This window comes from Apodemus sylvaticus, chromosome 1 (assembly GCF_947179515.1).
Source record: "Apodemus sylvaticus chromosome 1, mApoSyl1.1, whole genome shotgun sequence".
Classification (NCBI taxonomy): Eukaryota; Metazoa; Chordata; class Mammalia; order Rodentia; family Muridae; genus Apodemus; species Apodemus sylvaticus.
In genome coordinates this window covers 89,826,306-89,849,777 of record NC_067472.1, presented here as the reverse complement: position 1 = coordinate 89,849,777, position 23,472 = coordinate 89,826,306, and the positions used below count along the sequence as shown (strand labels likewise).

Below are 23,472 nucleotides of genomic sequence, written 5' to 3'. Positions count from 1 at the left end.
GTGACCTTGCTTTCTAATCTAAGAACAGAGTGGTTCTCATCTCCTGTGGTACCACGAGAGGAAGAAGAGCGGCTGAGCTCTGGAGAGAGCATCTAAGGCCTAGCACAAGACACAGTCTGGGGCTTAAAAAGCTAGAGTGAACAGGGCCTCTCTCCTTGGCATCTCTGCCTGCTCAGATTTCTAAGGAAACATATAAATACATCTGTGGTCCTGGTAAGTCCCAGAGGCTTTTACAAACGACATGGCTGCAGCTTTCCATGGAGATCTGCTCTACTCCTCCCGATGGCCAGACTAGGCCCAAGCTGGCTTACCCCCTCCTGCCCTCAGGCTGGCTAGAGCGTGCTAGCTCTAAAGCAGGGATAGTCCTAAGTTGGAGGGCCTCAGTGCAAAGCGATACCACCAGCAGCCTCTTCTGCAGATCCTTGGAGCTTCTGGGGTGGCCCAGATGAGCCCATAAGCCAACAGTGATGGGGAATAAAAGCTGTGGATTCATACCAAAGGGCTTAGTACCCTGACACAAGCTTCATCTCCTTGGGCAAGTCCCTCAGGCGTCTGAGCTGCATTTCCTCAGCTACAAAACGGAGTGAACAGCCTTATAGGGTGGCTGTGAGGATCAGGAGACGCTCAGCACAATGCCTAACACACAGCAGTCCCTCAACACGGTTAACCATGATCCAGGAAAGGAACAAGAAGGGAACTCTGCAAACTGGCAGCAAGGGAGTTCTAATGTGATCACTGTGGTCCAGATGAGGATATACAGACGGGCCAGCTGATGCAGGCTATGAATGCACTCAGGAGTTGGGCCTGCTGGCTCCGGGAAGGTGTGTGTGTGTGTGTGTGTGTGTGTGTTGGGGGGAGGTATGGGTAGTGAGGGCAGAGCGCCTTCCTTTACCTACTGCCTGTCCCTGTCAGCCATTCACTTCATGGGGTCATACCAAGCATCCTGACCCAGTGGCTGATAAAATGCCAGGCCTTGCTGGGTGAGGACTGAGCCTAGTCCCTCGGGTCAATTTGTTTTCTATAACCCTGGATTGTAACCCAGTCTCTATGATTAAAGCCCTGAAAGAATGAGATCTAACTCTTCTTTTCCCTGGACACTAGGCATGTGGCCCGTGCTGTTTTGATGGGCATCAAGCTGCCTTGAGAAAAAGGAATAGGTAAGTGAAGTTAGTGCCCTAGAAGACATGTCCAACCCATGGCCCATAGACTGTACGTGGCCCAGGACAGCTGTGAATGCAGCCTAGCACAAATCCTAATTGGACTTAAAATGTGAGAAGTGTTTTGTTTTTTTGTTTGTTTGTTTTGTTTTGTTTTTTTGCAGTTCTTTTCTTGTACCTCAGCTGTACGGTTCTGCAGCACGAACTCTAAATGGCAACATTATCTATCTAGTCATGGCAAAGGGCTGGAAACTCCCCCCTTTCAGCACAATAGCACCTTTGAAGTCCTCTACTGAGGCCTGAGGCCTGAGTTCCTTAAAGGTGACTCTCTCCCAACTGCCTACCATCTTGGCAGGCTCCCTTACCCCACCCTCCAGCGGCCGCAGTGCCAATAGATGGAAGGAACAGCAGGCGGCATTGCAGGTGGCTCAGCGGCAGTGGGAAGGCAGGGGGGGCATGCTCAAACTAGGGGCGCACAGCAGCAGGCCAGCTAGGTGGGGCTCTTACTTGGAAGGTGTTAGACAAAGGTGTAGTGCAGTCCGTTGCTTAAGGGGGGGTAAGGTGGCACCGTCCTGGAGGACAGGGGGGCTTTAGGCGGGAGGAGGGCCAGCTGCTGCGCTAGACAGAGCAACACACGGGAATCAAGCAGTGTGTTAGCGTGATCTGTCCACCCACACCACCTTATGCCCTGCCTGGCAAGACTGTGTGGCCTGGCCCGACTGCCCCCAACTAATGGCCTGGTCCTGGGGGCAGATCCACGAAGCCTCAATTGCCTGTAGTTCCTGATTCAGGAGAGAGAGCAAGAGCAAGGAAAGGTGCTGACCGGAGGTCAGGGCCGGGGTCACCAGCTGTGTGGCAGGAAGCAGAAGGCACTGATCAGAGTGAGAACTGCTGGGAGTGCAGCTCAGAGAGCGGTGGGTCTGCCCAGCACACCAGAGGCCCTGAGTTCAACCCCCAGTGCCACCTAAGATGTGCTGGAGGCACAGAGTGGGAGCAGGCAAGGCATGAGGAGGAAGTGCTTGGAGGGCAGGGGCAGCCTCCCAGGGAGGGGCTCAAAGGCCGCTGAGATGGGATTGCCTAAGTCCCAGTCACAGAGCAACACAAGACCACTTTCAGCCCCTCAGACAGAGCGGGGACAGCAGAGACGTCAGAGACTCTGCTTTAGTCTGGTTTTGTTTTGAGATTGGGCCTTAGTGTAGTCTATGCTGGGCCTAAACTTGCTTTCAAAGAATGACTCTGAAAGGGCTGGAGAGATGGGACTCAGTGGTTAAGAGCACTGGCTGCTCTTCCAGAGGGCCTGAGTTCAATTCCCAGCAACCACATGGTGGCTCACAACCCTCTGTAATGGGACCTTATGCCCACTTCTGGTGTGTCTGAAGACAGTGACAGTGTAATTCCACAAAATAAATAAATATAAAAAAAAAAGAAAGAAAAAAAGAATGACTTTGAAATCCTGACCCACCCATCTACATCTCCCGAGCTGGGAATTAGCCACCACACGAGGCTACATTTCCAGGAGCTGCACGGATTCGGGGCCCAGGACGAAGAACAGGCTGTCCCCGAGAGGCTGGCATCTGTCTCATCATTTGTCACTCACAGGCTTCCAAAAGCAAGGCCAAGCTGCTCCCCACTCCAGATCCCCAGGGCTGGCAGCCATAGGGCCGCTGGCCTCACGCTCAGCCAGGTGGATTAGAGGACCAGGAAATAGAACGGAACCACTCTCAGTCTCTGTCTCAGATGTATAGTTGGCCAAGGGCACAACAGACACAATGGCCTCCATATAAGGGGAAAACCACCCGGGGTGAACTGTAAGCTACCACAGGGAGGGAGATGTGAACAGAGGGAGGACCCCACAGACCTTTTTCTGACTGAGTCTCTTTCACTGTTTCCTTGTGACAGGGTCTCATTCTGTAGTGCAGGTTAGCCTAGCCTATAGCATGCATATAGCAATCCTTCTGCTTCAGCTTCCTGACTCCCAGCCTCCTGCCTCAGCTTACAGACACATGCCTAAAGCAGCCGTCATATATAACACAGCAGCCAGGTGCTGCTCCTGCACCACAGTGATATTCTTTTGGCTAGGCTGGCAAAGCCTCAATTCTAGATTCTCCTACTTTCTGTCAGAGTCACTGACAAGGCAAGTGAGTGGCTTTGGCTTGAGGACCAAGGAAGGGTTTCTAGGCAGAGGTCAGAGGAACTCTTTGCTTTGCCCCACCACAAAAGCCCTGCTCCAGTGTCACATCTGCTTCTTCTTCCTAAGGAAATGTCCCTGTCGCCTTGTCTCAGAGCTGGCAGACACGGAGCTGAGGGGCAGCTCTTCTGTCACTTGGGTCAGGCAGGGCAGAGAATACACCCTTACCTGTCAGCATCTGCTAACTTCCTGGCTCTAGGACAAGTCACTGAGAGCAGTAGGCAGGGACTGGGCCCTGGAGGTTGGCACCCACGGCCTTACCTGCTACCTGCTTGCTGCGCTGAGAGGCCTCAGAAGCCAGGGCATAGGAAATGTTGATTATCCGCTCCTGCTCCTGCAGCTGCGAGTCCAGGTCGGCCAGACTGTTGCGGTCCTGGCCTGGTGGCTGCAGGTTGCACATGCTGTTGGGGACCAGAGAGCAGGCTGTGAGTCTCGGCACCCCAGCCATCGGCCTCACATGTATCTCCCTGGCTGCAGGGAGGTGAATCTTCAACACTTTGAGGACATCAGATGTGCACTGCCTGTTTTCTTCCAAGACAAGAATGCCTACTTCTCCTTAAACCCACACTTAATGCAACTCAGATTCTCCTGTAGGCCTCAAGTTAGGGGAAAACCTTAAGGGAAAAACCACTTCCTGTTGTCCAAGCTAGGTGTTCAGGAGATAGGTAAAGCCTGGGCCCTCTATGGATCCACAAGGGAGTGTAGGCACAGATGTTAATAGGAAACTTATCAGTGAAAGTGACCGCCACTAAGTCCACCTCACTAACGTCTGGCTAAGTGGCTCATACTCGCCAGGCACCGGGGACATATCTGGCCTGGGACAGGAACCCTTCACAAGTTCTTCAGTGCCTTTTATGTGACTGAGGCAAGCTTTCTTGTAAGGGCTGACCTTGACCGGGCAAGGATGTTTCGTATCTTCTCTGCCTTTTGGTAGCGTGCCTGCAGCTCCTCCAGGCTGGGTGGTTCTTCAGGGTCCAGTTCCACATACCTCTCTGGGATGGAGACCTTCTCTGGTTTAGACAGCTGAGGAGAGGATCAGGTGGTAGGATGGAGGGTAACCTCAGATGCTCTGGTCTTTTTCCCACCCTTCCCACAAAGTCTACAGATGTCGTTCCCACTGTTCCCCCTCCCTTAACAGCATGATCGCCCACGATCAGACTGGTGGCTGAGAGCATGATGGTGGCAGTGGTGATGGGGACCTCAGGTGAAGGGAAGCAGGCTTCATTGAGTAGCTCATTTAATTGGGGGAAACAAAGGCTATTTAGCCCTTTGGGGAGTGGATAGAGGCTTTGGGGTGAGTGTAATCACTGGTTGGGGCAAAGGTGCTGGAAATGCTTCATTTGCATAAGGAAAATTTTAGGTGCTGCTGGACAGGACCCTTATAAAGGGAAAAGAAGTTTAACCTGGCTGCTGGACTACGTGACCTCCTCTGGTGTGGCAAAGGTCTACATGCACTGGGATATGCAGGCCCAGGGCAGTGTGTGGAGGCGGGGCAGTGGGGAGGTTAAGCAGGATCCTATTCCTGCTAAAATCAGGACAAGATTTCTTTTCTAGGGTTTGGACATGCCTCAACCAGACTCTTGCTCCAGCACTGTTCCCCACAGCTCACCCAGCCCCCCACACATAGGTGAAGAAACTTGCTAAGATCACCAAATGAGTCAGTTGTGGAACTAAGGCCTTGAACCTGGGTCTCACACCAAAGCATGTGCTCTTCCTGCTACACTAGATGCCAAGGGAAACAGCAAAGACAGGCAAGGCACTGAGACTCTCACAGGAAGCATGCGATCCTCAGTGCTACATTCACAGCCCCAGTGAGCTGAGACTCCAGCCATGCTGGCTTGGGGTGGTGGGTGGTGGATGGGTGTGGGTGGGAGGTAGGGAGCTCTAGGGTCCTTCCCACCTAAGGAACTTTCTTCTGCTCTGTCTAATTCAGGGATCTGGCACTGAGTAGTCCTTCAGTAACTCCTCTGTAATGGCTGAGGGATGGATCAATGGGTGGAGGCAAGGAGGAAGCCAAATCCTGTGTCCTGCTTCAGGGCTGTGAGATAATATGTGTATTTAATCCCAGTACTGGAGAGACAGAGAGAAGTGGATCTCTAGTCTACACAGCGAGTTCCAGGCCAGCCAGGACCACCTAAAAAGGTCCTGTCTCAAAACAAAACAACAAAGCTCAACCAACCAACCAAATAAACAAACAAAAAGGCTGAACCAGAGCCAGGCAGCTTAGGGACCTCCCATAACTGAGGGGTGAGCTGACAGAGCCGCAGTAAAAACGTTCCCATCTCAAACACACTCTGAGTGTGGAGGGCATACAGGTCAGACCTGACTGAATGAAAACCTCAAACCAATAATAACAGCACACAACTGGTTAATCACCAAGGTGCTGTCACACTTCTGGACAGAGCACCTTCACCTCAATGGATGAAGACTGGTGGGCCTCTCTCCAGTTCTCCACCCCACCCCCAGCCTGACTCTGATGGTTTATCAAAGTTACCTTTCCTAAAAGCTCTTTCACATTCTTTTCTCTGGGAAAGTGCTCTGGTGACAAGACCCCTCCCCCATACTATACTACCTATAGAGTCAGCCTTCAGAGCATAGCATCCCTTTCCTGTAAGAATGCTGAATTTGTGCATTTGAGAGATGGCTCAGCTGGTAAGGGTGCTGCCAGTCCGATGATGACTTGTTTGATCTGGGGGACCCACATGGTAGGAAAGAGCCAACCCTACATGTTGTCTCAGCAAATTTTAAGGTAATTTTTGCCCGCACAGCTCAGAATCCCTGCTATCTAAAGCTCTGAAAACCTCCGACCACACTTTTAGGACTGTTTAAACTTGTGATTTTCAAAATGTCATCTTAATTTCCCCCCTTGACTGGATGGATTCTGCTCTCAGCAGCAGAACTGAGCCCATGTGTCCTTTCACCTTGTTGAAAGGTGGCAAGGAAAATCTGTCATTGGGTCAGATCTAGAGAAGGAAGCAGAGTGTACTATAGCAGGATGATTTAGGTTAGAGATAAGAGAGGACAGCACAGGGCATCCTCGCACTGCCAAGAGAGCACGGAGGTTCTCTGTGAATAGGAAAGCCCAGACTGTGGGCTCCCACTGTTCAGGCTGTCAGAGAAACAGGCCTGGGAGCAGGAGGCCGGATTTACTGACTGCAAGAACCAAGAACCCGGAAACTCAAGCACCAATTTACCTACAGTGTTCTCTTTGTTCTTAGAGCGCCCTCCCCCACGAATCCCTAACCATTCAAAAAAAAAAAAAAAAAAAAAAAAGAAACAAAAATAAAGAAACCAGCTTATAAATGGATCTTCCCTGTCTCTTGAAAACAGGAAGACTAGGTATGTAGTTCTATGCATTTGGCATGTGTGAGACCCAGATTTTAAAACACACACACACACACACCATCACCACCACCACCATCAGTGGCAGATTCCCCCCTCCCCCTGAGTAGGGCACTTGAGGCTGTCAGGGGTCAGACAGACCGGTGGAAGACTTAGAATCTCACCAAACTCAGCCTAGACCTGGCAGAAATGCAGCAGGCCAAGTTTCTCTACAAATGTTCTGGGGCACTGAAAATCCACACAGCAACATCTTTCATCAGCAGACATTATAGCATGCCCACTGTGTGCCATCCTAGTGCTAGGGACACAAAGGACGGAAGCAGCAGCAGACACTGCCCACGGACCACAGGTGACCAGCGATGTCTAGAAGACTCTGACTACCACTCCCTCCCTTCCTTTCCTGCCTTGTTTTCCTAGGCCTGACCGGTTATGAGGCAAGTGAACCACCAGAGGGCAGCAGAAGAGTTCAGACCGAAATTGGCTTCAATTCGGTCTGGCTGGAAATGTCTCCTGTGATTTTTCAGACCTGCCCTGTATTTTCCCACCACATAGGATAGCTACAGTCTGCCTAAGAGGTCATTTTCAAGGGCCACCACTAATGATCCAGGGAACATTTTCTAATCCTCTTGGGAACATACTGAGTCACTTAATTCTCCCCACACCGCCGTTAAGGAACAGGGGCACAGTTTGCTCCCAAGGACAGAAATCAGCTTAATCATTGACAGGAACACTGATGCCTTTATGGTCTCAAGCCTCTCTCTGTTCATGTGTCTGCCTTCTGCCTGGTGGCGTCTAGGAAGCACGAAGGAAGCCCCTGTCCTCACCTCTCTGCTGATGTCCAAGTCGTAGTCTTGTGGCTCCAGGTCCAACTCCAGGACAGGTGTGGCTTGCACTTTCAGCCAGCCGTCCTCTTTGTCTTTTCTGTCCCCCTGGGCAGCCCGCTCCAGCAGCTGCAGGTCAAAATCTTGTTCTCGCTTCCACTGGCAACAGAGGAGAGGGTTAACCTCACTTCCTGACCCAGTTGAGAGCTGCACGGGGCCCTGAGGCCTGGGGTCCTGGGAAGACGGACTTTTGAGACATTAGGCAAGTGTCATAGCTGTAACTGAAAACAAGGCTTCTGCCTTGGCCCTGCGGCCTCTTCCACACTGCTGGCTGTGCTCTGATCTAGGACCTCTGAGTATTCAAATGTGCATCCTTAGCACACTGGAGGAAGACCCATGACTTTAAGCTTGCAATGGTCCATGGGGATCTAAAATGTTTCCATAAATACCACTCCCCCAAAGCTGGTTTAAGAGCCATACACTCCTGGCAGGAGCACCAACAGTGGGAAAAAAAATAAGCCTTTCACAGCCTTCAAGCTCTTGGGGCAAGTCTCTGTTGCGTTGGGGGAAGGCCTGAAAAAGAGATGGGGAACCTGCATCCCAGCATTGGTAGAGAGTTCCAATCAGTTCCGAGGATTTGGTTGGTCACCAGTGTAGAAAACTGCTGGGAAAAATGGTAACCATTTGACATAAGGCATTTTCCTTAAACTAGAAAACAAACTAAAAGTAAGATCAGACGGAATTGTTCCAAGGCTGTTTCACAGTGGCAACTCTGTATCAATGCCTTTTCCCAGGAGGGAAGAATCTACCCAAGCATGTGTGCTCAGCTCCAAGATGGCTGCTTCCTGTTCTCTTCAGACCTCGGACCTTAAAAAGACAAAGGACTCTCTTGTGAGGATGAGATACTTATGCCTCAGGTTACCTCACCTCCTCTGTCTCTCCATTCATCTCACAGAACCCCAGCAGCCAAAGATGCTTCATGGCCCACTGACCCCGTCCCACAGCCCTGTCAGCAGGTCCCACACATTCATGCACAAGCTCAGGTTCTCCATAGCAAACCGATAGAATTGTGTGTGGTGATGGTTTTCCAATTACAGTTTGGAAGACTTAGGCAACTGAAGTTCAGGGGTAAATTTAATGGTGCACAAAGAAAACACACATTTCCTTACACGCTCACAAGTGCTCAAAAAGAGACACGTCCTCATTTAAACCCAGCCTGATTGCTTCCACAAACAGCAAAAGTTCACCACGCTCTGCAAAGTACCCTGCGGAAGAACCACGCCAATCCGTCATGGGAAGCAATATGTTTATTGGCGTTGATGAGACTTACACAAGCCTTTTTTTCCCCCAGAGAAATAGTACAAGGTATTGGAGTTATGGTTCTGATAAACTCTCTGTATTCCAGACAGCAGATTGTAGAAAGTCAGGGTTACCCCATAGGATGTTTACTTATAATACTTAAAAGTTAATGCATTTATAGCTTTTAAAGACATTACTCTAGTCATTTGGTGACTAACAGCTACAGAGAGGCCCTCTGAAAACAGCTTATTTTGCTATCCAAGTTACTAAATCAGAATTACAAAAGATTTTCCATAAGGAATTGTATACTGGGATAGGAGAATTACCACCAAATGACCTCAGACTACGCACTCTCTACAGTTGATGTTTACTGTCCAGTATAAGGCGTGGACTCGGTAAATCCCCAGTGCCCAGACCTCTGGTAATGACTATGGGCCTCACAGAGCAGCTTTTGGGATGAGTGAATTACCAGTCAGTTGGCCTACACAAAGCAGGGCAGTGGAAAGGTGAGCCTAGGGATGCCAGCTAGGCTAGGGAGACATGAGCTGCTAGGACAAGCCTGGCCAGAGACAGCACTGGCCGGTTAGAGAGGGGCCAGCACCAATTCAGAGCGTCTGTAAAGACAATCAGGCAGGATTAGAGGCAATGAGCGGCGGACACTAGAAGCGTAGGAGCTTGTGCAATGAATTAGGGAGGGAGCAGTCAGGCTAGAGGGCTGGGGAACTGGGGGTTCCAAACCCAAAAGCCAAATGGAATGTCCCCACAATGGGCCTAAGGCAACCGTGGGCAGGTGCAGCGCCAGCCATCAGGGGCAGCACCAATTTCCCCAGCCCTCCTGAGTACCTGAGGCCTCAGCACCGCGGGCTGTGGGAGACCACCAGCACCTCAGGGTTGGGGATGCCAACCCTTATTCAGTTGCCTCCCCTGGCTACAGTATGTGCTTGGGAAATTGGGAGGCTGTGTGGTTGACTGGCATATCATACCATTCCTCCCTATCTTTCTCTGCTCCTCGAATCCTACATTCTCAAGTCCTTAATTCAGCCCAGAGCCTCCTCGCACTTCTCGTGGAGAAAGAATGAGGCCTCTGTCGCTAGATCTCGCTACTACTCTGATTCCCGGTCATCCTCTGGCCAGCTCACACGTGCAGCTGGGGTTGTGGGCAAGCAGCCCCTCAGATGTTGTCTCAACCATGTAAGTCACCCTGAGAGGTGACGTGCATCTGCTTGGGGGGCTTGGGGAAGTTCTGGCCTCTGTCCCAGCCCCGCCTAACATACTGAGCCAAGATCTCCAGGCAGTGGCTGGCCTAGGTATCGGGCTGAGAGCAGACCCGTCCTCTCTCCTTGGCTCAGGGTCCTCTTGCGCTCCCGGACCAGGGCCTTCTGGTGTCGCTTCATCCGCTCCAGCTGCTCCTCGGCACTCATCTTGCCCCGCTGGTGGTCCCCTGAGTACAGGCGCTCCAAGGCACTCCTGGGTCTCTGAGGAGGAGGAGGCGAGACACAGAGTAGATGGGGCGAGAGGCACTGCTCCTTCCTGCTTTTAGTGCAAGGTCTCAGGTAGCCTAGGCTGGCCTTAATTCACTACTTTGCCAAGGATACCCTTAAACTCCTGACCCTCCCAACTATTCCTCCCAAATGCTGGGATTACAGGTGTTGACAATCAAACCTGATTTATGCAGTGCCGGGGATCGATCAAACCCAGGGGCTTGGGCGTGCTAGGGAAACACTCTACCAAGGAGGCCACCTCTCCTCCCCCGCCCTCTCCCTGCTTACTCTCTTTCTCACACACTCTTTGGGCTCACCTTAGCCACAGACAATCACTTCCTCTAATTACCCAACACCCCTCATCCTAATGAGTTCTCTGGGCAGAGGCCAAACCCGAGGCTGGGCCTACCTAGCTGAGCTGACAATCTGCACTCCAGGGTTAACCTAGGGTACAGTTCTCTTGGACTTCTCATGACCCTGACAGGCTTGGCAGTCATCAGAAAACAGAGACGGCAGTGTAAACAGAGACGGCCTTTTTGGTGAGTGGTGAGTTCTGTGTGAGAGTGTGTGGGTGGGGGGGATCCTACGTTCCCCAGGGCTCACTGGTCACTGCCACCCCAGGGTCCCTTTCTTCTATGGAGTGTGAGCCCCTCCACATCCCAATCACTTACAGAGAAGGTCGCACTGCTGTTCTCGGCATTCTGACCCCTCCGGAGTGTGACATAGGGAGCAATGGTGGACGACTGCTGGAGCCTGGACGTGGAGCCCGAGAGCCCTTAGCAAGGAAGAAAGACTCAGGTGTATGTGTCCTGTGCTTGGACACGCCCTAAGCCCCCCAATCACCCTCACACACACACCCCTCTCCCGAGGGCCTAGATGAGGCAGGACGCACAGAGAGAAGAGGGTTGGCCTGTGTGGCCTTTGTCCCTACAGAGCTGTGCACAACCCGAGCTCTGCTTCCGTGTAAGAAGTGCTGGGCTATAGCAGGCGGAAAGGGAGAGAACCTTCACCCCTCTGCTTCATGGAGAGTCTAGCTAGGGACACACGGGGAGCCCAGTGAAGAGACCATGGGCTGAAGAAAGGACTCCCTGAGTCTCAGGCTGACACAGGTCTGATATGGCCTCAGTGCTGGTCCCCAGCACCCCAGCCTGCAGGCTGCTATGATCTGGAGCCAGAGCTCAGGGATTGGTGCCCCCTCTGTGACCGGCTAACTGGCAATTGCTTAATTTCTCTTATCTTCAGTTTCTTTTTCCTTAATTTTATTTAAGGATATTGGATATGTGTGTGTGTGTATGTATCATGCAAGAGTTATGTGAACAGTTGTAACCCATCATGTGGGTGCTGGGAATTGAACCTGGGTCCTTTCTGTAAGAGCAGTCAGCCTCTTAACCACTAAACAATCTTTCCAGCCCCTGCCTCCGTTGCTTGATCTTTAAAATGAGAATTGTAACAGTACCTGCCTCCCAGCACTGTTGAGTATAAGGCTCATACAGAACAGGTAACAGTGTCGGACTTTAAGGCAATCACTATTGTTGTCTTTGGAGGCAGAAAGGGGAGGAAAACCAAACTACTCCTGAGGTGAGAGCAGTCCTCCCTGTCAGCAATCACAGCTAGATCTAAGCTGCAGCCCAGGAGCTGAGGTCTGGGTAGAGGCTGTGAGTGCTACAGAAGAGTGATTCCTGAAGGATTCAGAGTCTTGCCTTACCTCTGCCTGGCAGTGTCTGGTACCTGCTCTCAGAGCCCACGAGGCCCAGGGAGGGCTGAGGCACGTCCCCACTGAGGCTGGCCAGCTCTGGCTCACTCACGTAGGACCGGAGCTCCACCTGTGGACAGAGTCTGAGGCTATCAAGTCACTAGTGTCACACCGCGCCTTCTGCTCACCAGACACGCCCGGTCTTCACAGCTCACCTTCAAGTCCCCATTCACACACTGGCCCTGCTCCCGGTCCCTCTTCCTCTCATCCGACTGTCGTTTCAGTCCACGCACAGACGTGTGCCGAATGATGGTGGCTTCTCTTGGCAGAGGTGGCACAGCCGGGGGCTGGTCCTCTGGGCTGTAGAGTTCAGGAAGTGGTGGCCTGGGAGGTGCCTCATCTTCCTGTGAGAAAGAAAAGCAGATACAGTGTCCAGGGGGATGGAATTGAAGGGGGTGCTCTTACAAGGCACCACCACAGGGTCAGCCACTTCAGATGCGCATTACCACCCCAGCCAAGGAAGCGCTGAGGAGTCACCTCCACTCCAACTCTTCTCTTTGATTTGATATGCTTTCTAGTTTCAAAGTGCTACCGGTGACAGTGTGTCCCCAGCTCCAGCACTTGGTGTCCTGGATCTACATTCTTGGCAGTGTCAAATGACACTGGCCTCCTCAGCATGTATGTCAGGGGAGTAGGATGCTGACTGCCACTTCTGAGCTAGTGACAGCACACACCCCGGGAAAGACATCTACCAGCCCTATAGTATTCAGCCTGAGCAGACTCCGGGGGGCTCCACACACAGACCTGAGTCCTTCTGTGTGGGGATCTGTTCATCGGTCTCATCATAAATGAACCTTCTTACAAAGGCTTTCTAGTGGGCTGACAGGAAGACAGAGAGGCGGTTGCGCACTTCCTTGAAGGAAGGGCACAAGGCCAGTCTCCTTGGTACTCAGTGTGCCTGCTGGGTTCCTGGGGGCTGTGGTTCTTCAATGCCAGGAGACCAAGCCTGAGTGGCAAGAAAATTCACTCACTGGTGACAGCTGTACCCCTTCCTCACTAACCCTCCCCTCCTTACTCTAGTCTGACCCTCTATTTCAGGATCTCACAGAATTTAGGAAAGAGTCCAAGCTGGTTTTGCAAACAATCCCTACCATTTGGACGCGGGGGAAGGGGGAGAAGGAGCTGGGGGGGGGTGTATATTTCACATTTTAGTGTGTTTGCACGTGTGTCTGTGTACACGTGTGTGGGCATATACATGCCATGGCGTACAAATGCAGGCTGTCAAAGGCAACATGTGGGAATCTGTTCTCCTCTGCTACCACGTGGGCCTTGGAGGATCTAAGGTTAGGCTTGGCAGAGAGCCCTTTAGCCTCTGAGCCACCTCACTGGTCTCCTATCGGCAGCCTTTGAAAGCAAGCACTTCATTGGTGGGCAAAAGGTAAGCCATTGGCCTAAGACAGGCGCAGGCTCCCTAGAAGCAACAGTTTCCAACCCTGACAAGCCATCAGAATCACCAGGGTCCAGAAAGCTCTCCACAAAGATAAGCCCAAAATACCCATTGTCTATGACTAAAGAAAATGGCGAGACAGGGTGGTTGGGGGACATTTTCTTAGACACTTTCTCTGTGGCTCTTGTTCCTGTGTTCTTTGAAATTACCCATGATGGTTTTTAGTTTATTTATTTATTTATTATTTATTTATTTATATTTTTGTTTGTTTGTTTGTTTGTTTTGAGACAGGATTTCTCTATTAAGCCCTGGCTGGCCTGAACTCAGAGATCTGCCTGCCTCTTCCAGAATTAAAGGCGTGTACCACCACACTGAGACCATTTCCAGTTTTTAAAATGGTAGTAACTTAAAGAACCAAGCCAAGCCACAATGTGGGGGTCCCTGCACTCAACAGGACTGGTAAAGTGCACGGTGTAGAAAACGGTGCTCTCTCCCGGCATAATTCAAGTGCTCAGGGATGTCACACATGGAGAGTCAGGGAAAGAAACGGGCGAGGGAACTATTCAGACGCTGAGGCCACTGGGAGCAAGGGAGGAGGCCTGAGGCTGGAGGCCTGCTGTGATGGCCACACCCTGCTCGTGGGTCAGAGTGTTGGCATATCAAGGATGGTGGCCTGATTATGATTCACTGACACATCTTAATGTCATTTTTCAGAATGGATACTTTAATAAAAACCTTGTATTACATGTAGGTAATGTGGGTGTGTGCATTTGACGGCAAATGTCCTCAGAACCCAGAGGCTTCAGATCTCCTGGAGCTGGAGTTATAGGTGATTACAGCCACCTGCTGCTGGTCCTGGGACCCAAACCTCCATCCTCTCAAGAAGCAGCAAGTGCTCCCAATCACTGAGCTATCTCTCAAGCCCCAGATATTTCATTAAAAGCAAGCAAGTAAGTAAATAAATAAATAACAAACAGATATATATATATTGGGGCTGGAGAGATGGCTCAGCAATTAAGAGCACTGACTAATCTTCCAGAGGTCCCAAGTTCAATTCCCAGCAACCACATGGTGGCTCACAACCATCTGTAATGGGATCTGATGCCCTCTTCTGGTGTGTCTGAAGATAGCTACAGTGTACTCATATAACATAAACAAACAAAACAAAACAAAAATTGAAGGTAGGTGGTGGTGGTGGTGGTGGTGGTGGTGGTGGTGGTGACACACACCTTTAATCCCAGCACTCAGAAGGCAGGTTTAGGCAAATCTCTGTGGGTTCAAGCCCAGCTGGTTCACAAAGTGAATGCCACTATAGCCAAGGCTACACAGAGAAATCCTATCTTGAAAAACAAAAAAAAAAGGGCTGGAGAGATGGCTCAGTGATTGAGAGCATTGACTGCTCTTCCTGAGGTCCTGAGTTCAAATCCCAGCAACCACATGGTGGCTCACAACCATCTGTAATGAGATCTGACACCCTCTTCTGATGTGTCTGGAGACAGCTACAGTGTACTCACATACATAAAATAAATAAATAAATCTTTAAAAAAAAAAAAGAAAGAAAAGAAAAACAAAAAAAAAACCCTGATGTTTATTTTTATTTTATGTGTATGGGTGTTTTGCCTGCATGTATGCCTGTGAACAGTATAAATGCCAGAAGAAGGCATCAGATCCCCTGGAACTGGAGTTCCAGTCAGTGCTGGCTGCCATATGGGTGCTGGGGACTGAACCCAGGACCTCTGCAAGAGCAGTCAATGTTCTTAACTGCAGAGCCATCTCTCTAGCCCCAGGACAGCTATTTCTGTTACACGCATGTGAAAGTCTAAAACAAGCCAACAACCATACAAAACAATAAACCTGAGGCTGTCAATATAACTGCTTCTCCAGAGGACCCAGATTCCATCGTCTGCTCCAGAGAAAACTGGGGTAAGTCAGAAAAAATGAGGGCCTTGCCAAGGACCGAGCGGAAAGCTGAGGACTGGAATCTCAGTGCCCCGGCTCCCAGGCAAGCACCTCTCCCTCTGTGCCCAAGCCGGGCACCTTGCTGCACATCGGCAACCTCTTCTCCATCAAGGCTGCTGCTCTGCTCTGCACCTCACATCGGGCTTTAGGCAGGAGATCTCAAAAATGGAGCAAAACCAGCGACTCAGCCAATGCAGTTTTTATGAGTCACCACCCGTGCTGGGGCGGACTCTGCAACTCATGTTGCTCTAAGTCGCACTTCACCCCTGCTATAAGGAAGCCCAGTAAACTCACTGGTCACCAAGCTGTACTTGGGTGGAGTCATTTCTCTGGTACATCATCAGTGCCTTATGGGAGGTGAACCGACTTGTGTTCAGATCTCTTCAGGAAGTCACCCAGCATGCCCTCAGCTCCTAGCTGCCATAACTTACCGCCTGAGGCTTTGCCTTGGTTGGCGACTGCAGAGGAGACATCACTTTCCTCAGCTGGGGCGGGTGAGGTCGGTATGGCACATAGGTCTGCAGCTGAGGAAAGAGTCGAACCTCCAGAGGTGTCCGCACGGGGCTGGTGGGCGGGCTAGGCTGCAGGGCGGCCGGCTTGCTCTCAGTTGGAGAGAGTGAAGGCACAGATGGGTGAGGGAACAAAGGCACCGTTTTTCTTTCTGAGGGTATGGGCAGAAACGATACAAGGGTGGAACCGAGACTGTCTCAATGCAGAGGCTATTCCGCCTGCCCTCCCGTGTCCTACACCAGGAAGATGGCTGACTGTCTTACCTGGATTTTTGACAGATCCCACCAGGATTCTGTAGTTCTCTTTATTCACACTCAGGCCTGCCATGACATCTTCAATCCTCCACAGATCCTTCTGTATCTGTGACTTCTCCTGGGGAACACAGGGGGCTGGTTCAGGATCTTCTTGGCTCCTACTAAAAGTTTCTTCTGAGGATTTGTCATATGTCTTTTGTCAGAGTCCTTTACCACAGGGTGTCTCAACCTTTGGGACCTGCCAGGGCCCACTCAAAGTCTGCTTGAGAAGCAGAGCAGTGAGGAGTGTTGGGATGAGCGGTGTTCACCAGCTCAACTGGCCTACTTTACCTAACTTAAAAATAGATCATCTCGAACAGCATAGGGTGAACTTAAATGATGCATGCGACACCTAATCAGTCTCACAGAAGTGGGAAAGAACAGGCGGAGCCAGGACCAGAGGAGGGGAGGGGGAAGAGAATAGGTTTCCAGTTTTACAAGATGGAAAATTCTGGAATATGGCTGCACAACATGTGAATGGACTTACACTGCTCAAGTGTACTCTTAAACACAGTTGGGATGCCTGGTGTGGTGGCATGCACGCTTACTGCCAGCACTCAAGAGGCAGAGAGGCAGAGGCAGTTCTGGCCCTCATAGTTGGAGGCCAGCTGGGGCTACATGATACAACTCTAGCTTAAGAAAAAAAAATAGAATTAAGATTATCATTTCAAGTCCAAGCCAGCCTGGGTTATGCAGTGAGACCTTTCTCAAAAAACCGTAGGCTACAGATCTATCTCAGCAACAACTAGAAACAACCGTTGGGAAGATTTTGCCAGCATTGTCCTCAGCATCTCTCAGAAACATCTATGAGTGAGTGGGGGGCATTAGGTCCATGGGAAAAGAAAAGACAAAATTCTCTAGAGAATTCCTTGGTTTCCAAGGGTTAGGGGAGCATCCAGAGTTCATAGTTACTGAGCGACCTGAAAGAGGAACCAAGCTCAGAATGCCATCATCAGCTGGCAAGTCCGCTCTCACTTGGCGTAGCGTGCTGCCCTGTGCATAAGAAGCCTCCAGGAACACTGCTGAATTCAAACACACTGAATCTATGTCAGAGCCCCAAGAAGAGACAGAGCTGAAGCAGAGTTGGAAAACAGACCATTTTCTATTTTAAAAATATTGAGGGCGTGGTAGAAGCCTGATGCTTACTACAACAGGAGAGAGCATAGGACAGCTAAAATGTCCTGACTCTTTTTTCTTTTTTTCTTCTGTGTAGCCCTGGACATCCTGGAACTCACTCTGTAGACTGGCCTTGAACTCAGAGATCTGATCCCCTCTGCCTCCCAACTCTTGGGATTAAAGGTGTTCACCACTCTGCTCTGAATATTCTGACTTTAAGCTTAAACCACTTCTTCCAATTTGGCCGGGGCCTCAGAGGTGGGGACCAGCCAGCCTGGTTCCAGAAATGCGAATGAGCATAAATGAGAGACGAGGAGACTCCAGGGCTGAGTCACACTTTCTTCTCAGGCCAATGGGTGACTACCAGAAACAAGACAGAGAGAGGCTGGGCTTCCTGCGGTTGTCTAGGGAAGCCAGGAGAAGCTCGCCCTGGACCTCCAGTACACCCGGGTGGGTATAGGACTGAACTGGGTTCCTATTGGCTCTGCTCTTTTAAAGGATCAGCTCTTCCCCAAATCACGGAGAGTTAGGCATTGAGAGCAGAGTTCCCTGCTAAGGTAGAGCTTGGGACAGCTGCTTGGCAGAACTCGCAGCCCTAGCAGGCTAGTGATGGAGATGAGAGAGGTGACAACCCTCTCTTGGTCACCTGGAAGAAAAAGGCTCTCCTGTGTTGCTCCTGCAGGGTCTGCTTTAGCTGCTCCACATCCTTCTCCAACTTCAGGTACTCGTTCCATGCGTTTTCCATCTCCTATTGGCAAGAAAACACTTCTAGTCCCCAGATGCACCTCACCTTGTCCCCTCCCAGCCTCAAGGACACCCACCCCTAACTTGCTGGCCCCTAGGCAAAGGGGGAAGGGGAGGCTTAGGTGGAAAGGAGATGCGAGCAGGTGACAACTGTGTTTATCCACTCCTCCCCTCAAGACGCTTTCCCTCCCTACCCTGCTGGGAAGGCCAACAGCACATTAGACTGACAGCCACAACAGTGGAAATTCTGACATCTCAGAGTGCACTATGCAGACTAGAATACAGCCTGAAGACTTCTCCAAGAAACTGGGGCTCCCTCAACTATCCCAATGGAAAGAAGCCTAAGGTGCAGATAGAGTCAGGCATGACACCCTGGATACATCATCACTAGGAGGCAGCGACAAGTTCTCAGCCCTGGCCTCATCTCAGCAGCAGGGGAGATGGGAATGCAGCGGTGGCCAGACCCCAGGGGAAGTGCCTGTTACCGCTTTACCATCTACATACCGTGGACTCCCGGCAGAGCTCGGCACGGATGTGGACGAGGTCCTCCTGCAGGAGCCTCTGCTGGCAGGCGATCTTCTCCAGGTGCTGTGGCTGGTCTCGGTACTGCTCTGTCTGCCTGTGCAGCACCTCCAGCACGGATTCTAGCTGGTCCTGTGCCAGAAAGGTCCAAGAGCAAGAGCTTGGGAGAGCTGTCCCCCAGGAACCAAACAACCGAGGCCAAAGAGGCGAGCTGAGCTGGACCAGACATGGGGCCTTGGACAGCAGCTCACTGGCCCATGAGGCAAGTCTCAATAAAGCTCTGCCTCGGCTTTCTCATCTACAAGGTAGGTGCAGAACCTTCTGGTTCCTTATAGATTATGGAAACAGATGGACAATTGACAGAGAATCTTTGCAAGCTCTTGAGGAAGGAAAAAAAAAAAAACACGGCACAGATCTTCAACACCACAAATATATCTTACTAAAATATAAAAGGAGAAAAGTCTGCCTGCGGCCGTAACTGTGACCCCAGTTCACACCTGTCTTCCCATCTAGACTTCCTGCCTTCCCAGCCCAGATCTCTGGGGTAAGGAACCTGAGGAAGCAAAAGGCTTTGCCCAGTGTGATGAGGGCCACTTTCTCCAGGCAGACCTCTGGACTTCCTGTGTCAAGCCACCAGAGCTACCAGCGAAGCACCTCTCCCCGGCTGAGACACGGGCCAGCACAGAAAAGGGGGTTCTTGAACCCAGCAGATTGTTCTTCCTAAAAGGAGGGGAGCGTTGAGGTTTGGTCTGTTGCTATGCATTATACTGCTAAATACCGGACCCCTAGATCTAGTTGCCTCAAGGATGAGGAAATCTACATGTACACAGAGTGATGCTATGCAACCTTGTTCCTTAATTTAAAGCTGTTGGTTAAATAAAGATGCTGACAGCTTGTAGGTGGGCAGAAGAGAGGTCGGTGGGGCTTTGGTTGCTGGGCTTGGGGTCTGAAGCAGAGACCATGAGGAGAGCAGCAAGGTGAGAGGGAAGAAGATGCCACGGGGTGGGTAAATCGTGGGAACACGGCCGTGAGGGCTGGCCAGATGGTGTAAGAGCGGCCCAGGCAGAAGGTGGCAAGTTCTACGACAGAGTTATTGACAGGAAAGTAGACAAAATAGCCTTGAGGGTTGATATCTGCCCAGCTCTAGTGCTTTAAGGCTTATTATAAACATAAAGGTTTTATTTGGGAACTGAATGACCAAAGGTGGGGAAGAAAACTCTATTTAATTTTAACCACAACAGGGGACTACCCTTAGACAAAAAAAAAAAAAAAAAAAAAAACCAAAACAAACAAACAAACAAACAAACAAACCCTGAATAAACTAATACCCTTGTTTATTTTTTATGTGTTTTTTTGAAACAGGACTATGCATTGCATAGCTGAGGATGAAAATTCTGATTTAGTCTGCCTTCCAAGTGCTAAGGTTATAGGCGTATGCTAACCTTACCTGTTTTATGTGATGTGAGGATATAAGCCAGGGCTTCACACGTTAGTCAAGCACGCTATAGCCTGCTACACCTCTAGTCCCCCCTGTTGATTAATGCTAACACAGGAGTGCAAATGCTATGTCAGCAAAGCCAAGATAAGTGTAGTCCTCCCACCCATCCCACTGCTATGCAGAAATGATGCATACTTTATTCTCCTTGAGAGCTCGGATCTTGTCTTCCAAGTCCTGGAGAATCCTGTCCTGTTCACAGAAGATGCTCAGCTTGACCTGTGAGCAAGAATGAGTTGGAGAGGGTTGGGGGAGGGGTGAGAACATGGGGCACAGCTTCAGGAGTAAGAGCACAAAGCCCCAGGCCAGAGAATATGGAAACCCTTTGGGAAGCTGCCCAGGTCCAGGTCAGGAGGTGGCTGCAGAACCATCCTGTCCCTGGTAACTCACATCAGTGTCACTCTCCGCGATCTTCATGGGCTTCAGACTTCGATCCTTAAGAAGATCTCGGCCTGTCATCTGGGAGGTGAACAATTTAAGGATTAACGCGGTGTGTGGAGTCGAATAGCAGGAAGGAAGGTTAGTCCTATGGTGGATGGATGTGGACGTCTCAGCAGAGGCGGGAGGCTCGTGGCACAAATGGGCAACAACTTGAGCACTATCTGCACTGTTTTATGCCTGCTTCATTTCATGGAAAAACTGAAACCTAATAGTGATGCTAATAGAAGCGTTAGTTTCTCAAATTAAAGAAAATGCAGGTGCTCAAGTTACAGGGTCATCAGTGTGCCCCAGATGAGCATGACACATTTCTATGAGTCTTTGGAGGTTTCCCATTGGTAAGAGAGGTGTGCTACTACACCTAAGGACAAACACAGTTGGCCAGTTGCTGACCAGGTCGCTGTTTCATGTCTCTGAGAAGCACCTTTCCCATGGACAAGGCCAGCCTTCCTAGCCTACACACTAAAAGATCCAGCCAGAACAGGAAGGGACCCAGGTCAGATCCAGCCAGTGGTTTAAGATTCACATCCAGACAACAGGGCTCAGCTGTACTCAAGTGAGTTACAAGCTATCTTACCATCTCAACAAAGCAATGAACAAGTCACCCACACTCCCAGGCCAGTAAAACGTCCCATTTTACAGCCCCAGTCAACTGTAAGCAGGCATCTTGCTGCTGCCTTCCTGTTCTCACTGACTCCTGAGAAGTCGATTCTGACTCTCCATCCCATGCTTCCCTCTCCCCAGCACCTTCCCTGAATAGGCTGAGAAGATGTGGGCTTCTGTGGCTAAAACAAGGTCAGGTTTAATGCACCTCAAGCCCTTCTCTGTTCTGTTTTCCAGTTCTGACCAGTAGATGTGGAGAACAAGGTAACCATAGGAGGCAGGTAATGTGTGTGTGTGCTGGGCAGAGAGCCCCAGGATGGACAGACAGTCAGCTGCTGGAGTGATTGATAGCTGTTGTTTTTGCCACACTCCATCCGGAAGGCCCAAGAAGTTTGCCAGTGTGAGCCAGGAGTCAAAAATGCTGTCAATCATTCTCTTCAGAATGACCACTGCCATGTGCCTATGTCCTCCCTCAGCAAGTCCAAGCCACTATCAAATGACTTCTTTAAAAGAATAATTATTTTCTATGTATGGTATTTTGCCCGCATGTATGTCTGTGTATCATATCATAAGCATGGGTCTATATGCCCATGGAGGCCAGAAGAGGTTGCTGGATTTCCTGTAATAGGAGTTACAGACATGTGAGTTGCTATGTGGGTGCTGGAAACTGAACCTGAATCTTCTGGAAGAGAAGCCAGTGCTAACCACTGAGCCATCTCACTATAGAAGTCAAATGACTTCTTGCTTGGAGCTGAGGACTACTTCTGTTTGGTCACACAACAGAGGGCAGGGACCCTGGTCTTGGTTATTTTGTGGTAGAGCCTGAATATAAGGCCTGGCATGTGAGGAAAAGTTCAGCAAGCATTATGGAATTCTCTGGGGTCTATGCAGAGTATGTGTACAAACATGCAAGACATAGTTAGAACATATGGAGGAGCCCCAAGGGGAGGGCTAGGAGTTCCTCTCGTCTCTGAAGATTCTGGACTGGGCTCTTTAACCAGCTAGAAATCACTTTCAAATTGAGGTGCACTCTGGGGATTTCCGCCAGCAAACTCTCCCTCCCCCCCCCCCCCTTTGCCCTGAAGCTTTTTGTTGAGTATGTCTCTGATGCTTAAATAAGGCAGTGGATCTAACTGAGCAACGCCTCATTGATCCAGCACCATCAGGAAAGAAATGAGGTATCTACACACAAAGGCATTCTAAGAAAGAAATCTGAACTAAGCCTTCTGGTGGCGTCCCCTCTGGAGGTGTGCCTTCACTGCTGTCCTCAGTGACTCTGGAGATGACCTTATGTTTCTCTCTCCCTCCAGGGATACCCGCATTCCCGCTTTTTTCTCATTCTCTCTGATGTGCTGTTTATAGGATGTTGGGAGCTAGGAATTCAAAGTCCTTGCTTTTCTTTCTTTTGAGTGGGTCTGGTGTCCTTCAGCATGTCCCTCTCACACAGGGTGCCTGTCACTGCAGTGAGGCTTAGAGTATCAAATTACAATGATGTTTGCTAATTCTCCTCTCCAGATATATTAACCATATTAGGTGGGCACTGTGGAGACTAGGATGCATTTTCTGTCTATCCTTGAAGCCCAGCCAGGACTCTGGAGGAGATCTGGAGAATGTTAGCTGAGTAAGTTCATGAACACGTCAAAGTCAGACTGGCTGGTTTGGCTTCCAATGGAGTAAAGGTCACAGGCAACAGGGCACCAGCTCCCTGAAAGACTTACACTCCTCAGAGGTCCTTCAGCTTAGCTCCGTTCCAGAGAAAGGATACTCTGATGAACAGTTACAGCCACGGGTAGTATATGGCAGTTAAGTTTCCCTTTTTAAATTGCACTCAGCAGTAACTATTTCTGTCTACTTAAAACATCATCAAATGTCCCCAGTATCTGTCCCCAGAAATATTAAAAGTCTCAGGTCCCCATTCATCTTAAAGAAGCTCTACATGGAAAGAGACTTGGCCCCTGGACCACCCCACCTTCCCTCTACCTCTTCAGAACATGACAGCTGCCTCCCCTCAGAATGCTCCAAGAGCTGGTTACATTGCAAAGGAGACATAGGGTGGCCATCCAGTTTCAAACTGGAACCTGCATGTCAACTTCTGCCCCCTGAAGAGGCAGAGACAGTGGACTTTAAGGTTTCGCTGAAGTTAGGAACTGCTCTTCCCTCCCATAACTCATGCTCAGCCCTACAGATGTGGAGGCAGACAAGTGACAATGGAGACACAAAGCAAGCTGGTGGCAGGCCAGGCAAGCTCCCCACCCCTCTGCGACACAACAGATGGAGCCACAGGACACCACAGATGAACGGCTCGGCCACAATGCTGAAGAGAGCTTTGGGTTAAAGAAAATCAACCGAAATGACTTGCAGGAA

General features: G+C 50.4%; 1 protein-coding gene across 2 annotated transcripts in view; it reads right to left on the bottom strand.

Moving 5' to 3' along the window:
- Plekha7 (pleckstrin homology domain containing A7) overlaps positions 1–23,472 on the bottom strand; it is a 183,010-nt gene that overhangs the window by 1,526 nt on the left and 158,012 nt on the right. Inside the window, exons 15-28 of one of the 2 annotated variants that reach the window (XM_052200736.1) lie at positions 20,458–20,526; positions 20,206–20,286; positions 18,555–18,704; positions 17,953–18,054; positions 16,161–16,269; positions 15,819–16,048; positions 12,197–12,385; positions 11,994–12,111; positions 10,960–11,063; positions 10,082–10,282; positions 7,512–7,667; positions 4,235–4,368; positions 3,607–3,746; positions 1,665–1,775 (exon numbers count right to left, since the gene is read on the bottom strand). In XM_052200736.1, the coding sequence (XP_052056696.1) occupies positions 1,675–1,775; positions 3,607–3,746; positions 4,235–4,368; positions 7,512–7,667; positions 10,082–10,282; positions 10,960–11,063; positions 11,994–12,111; positions 12,197–12,385; positions 15,819–16,048; positions 16,161–16,269; positions 17,953–18,054; positions 18,555–18,704; positions 20,206–20,286; positions 20,458–20,526 (1,884 nt within the window). In that variant the 3' untranslated portion in view covers positions 1,665–1,674. The remainder of the gene's footprint in view (positions 1–1,664; positions 1,776–3,606; positions 3,747–4,234; positions 4,369–7,511; positions 7,668–10,081; positions 10,283–10,959; positions 11,064–11,993; positions 12,112–12,196; positions 12,386–15,818; positions 16,049–16,160; positions 16,270–17,952; positions 18,055–18,554; positions 18,705–20,205; positions 20,287–20,457; positions 20,527–23,472) is intronic. The other variant, XM_052200746.1, reaches the window with a different exon arrangement.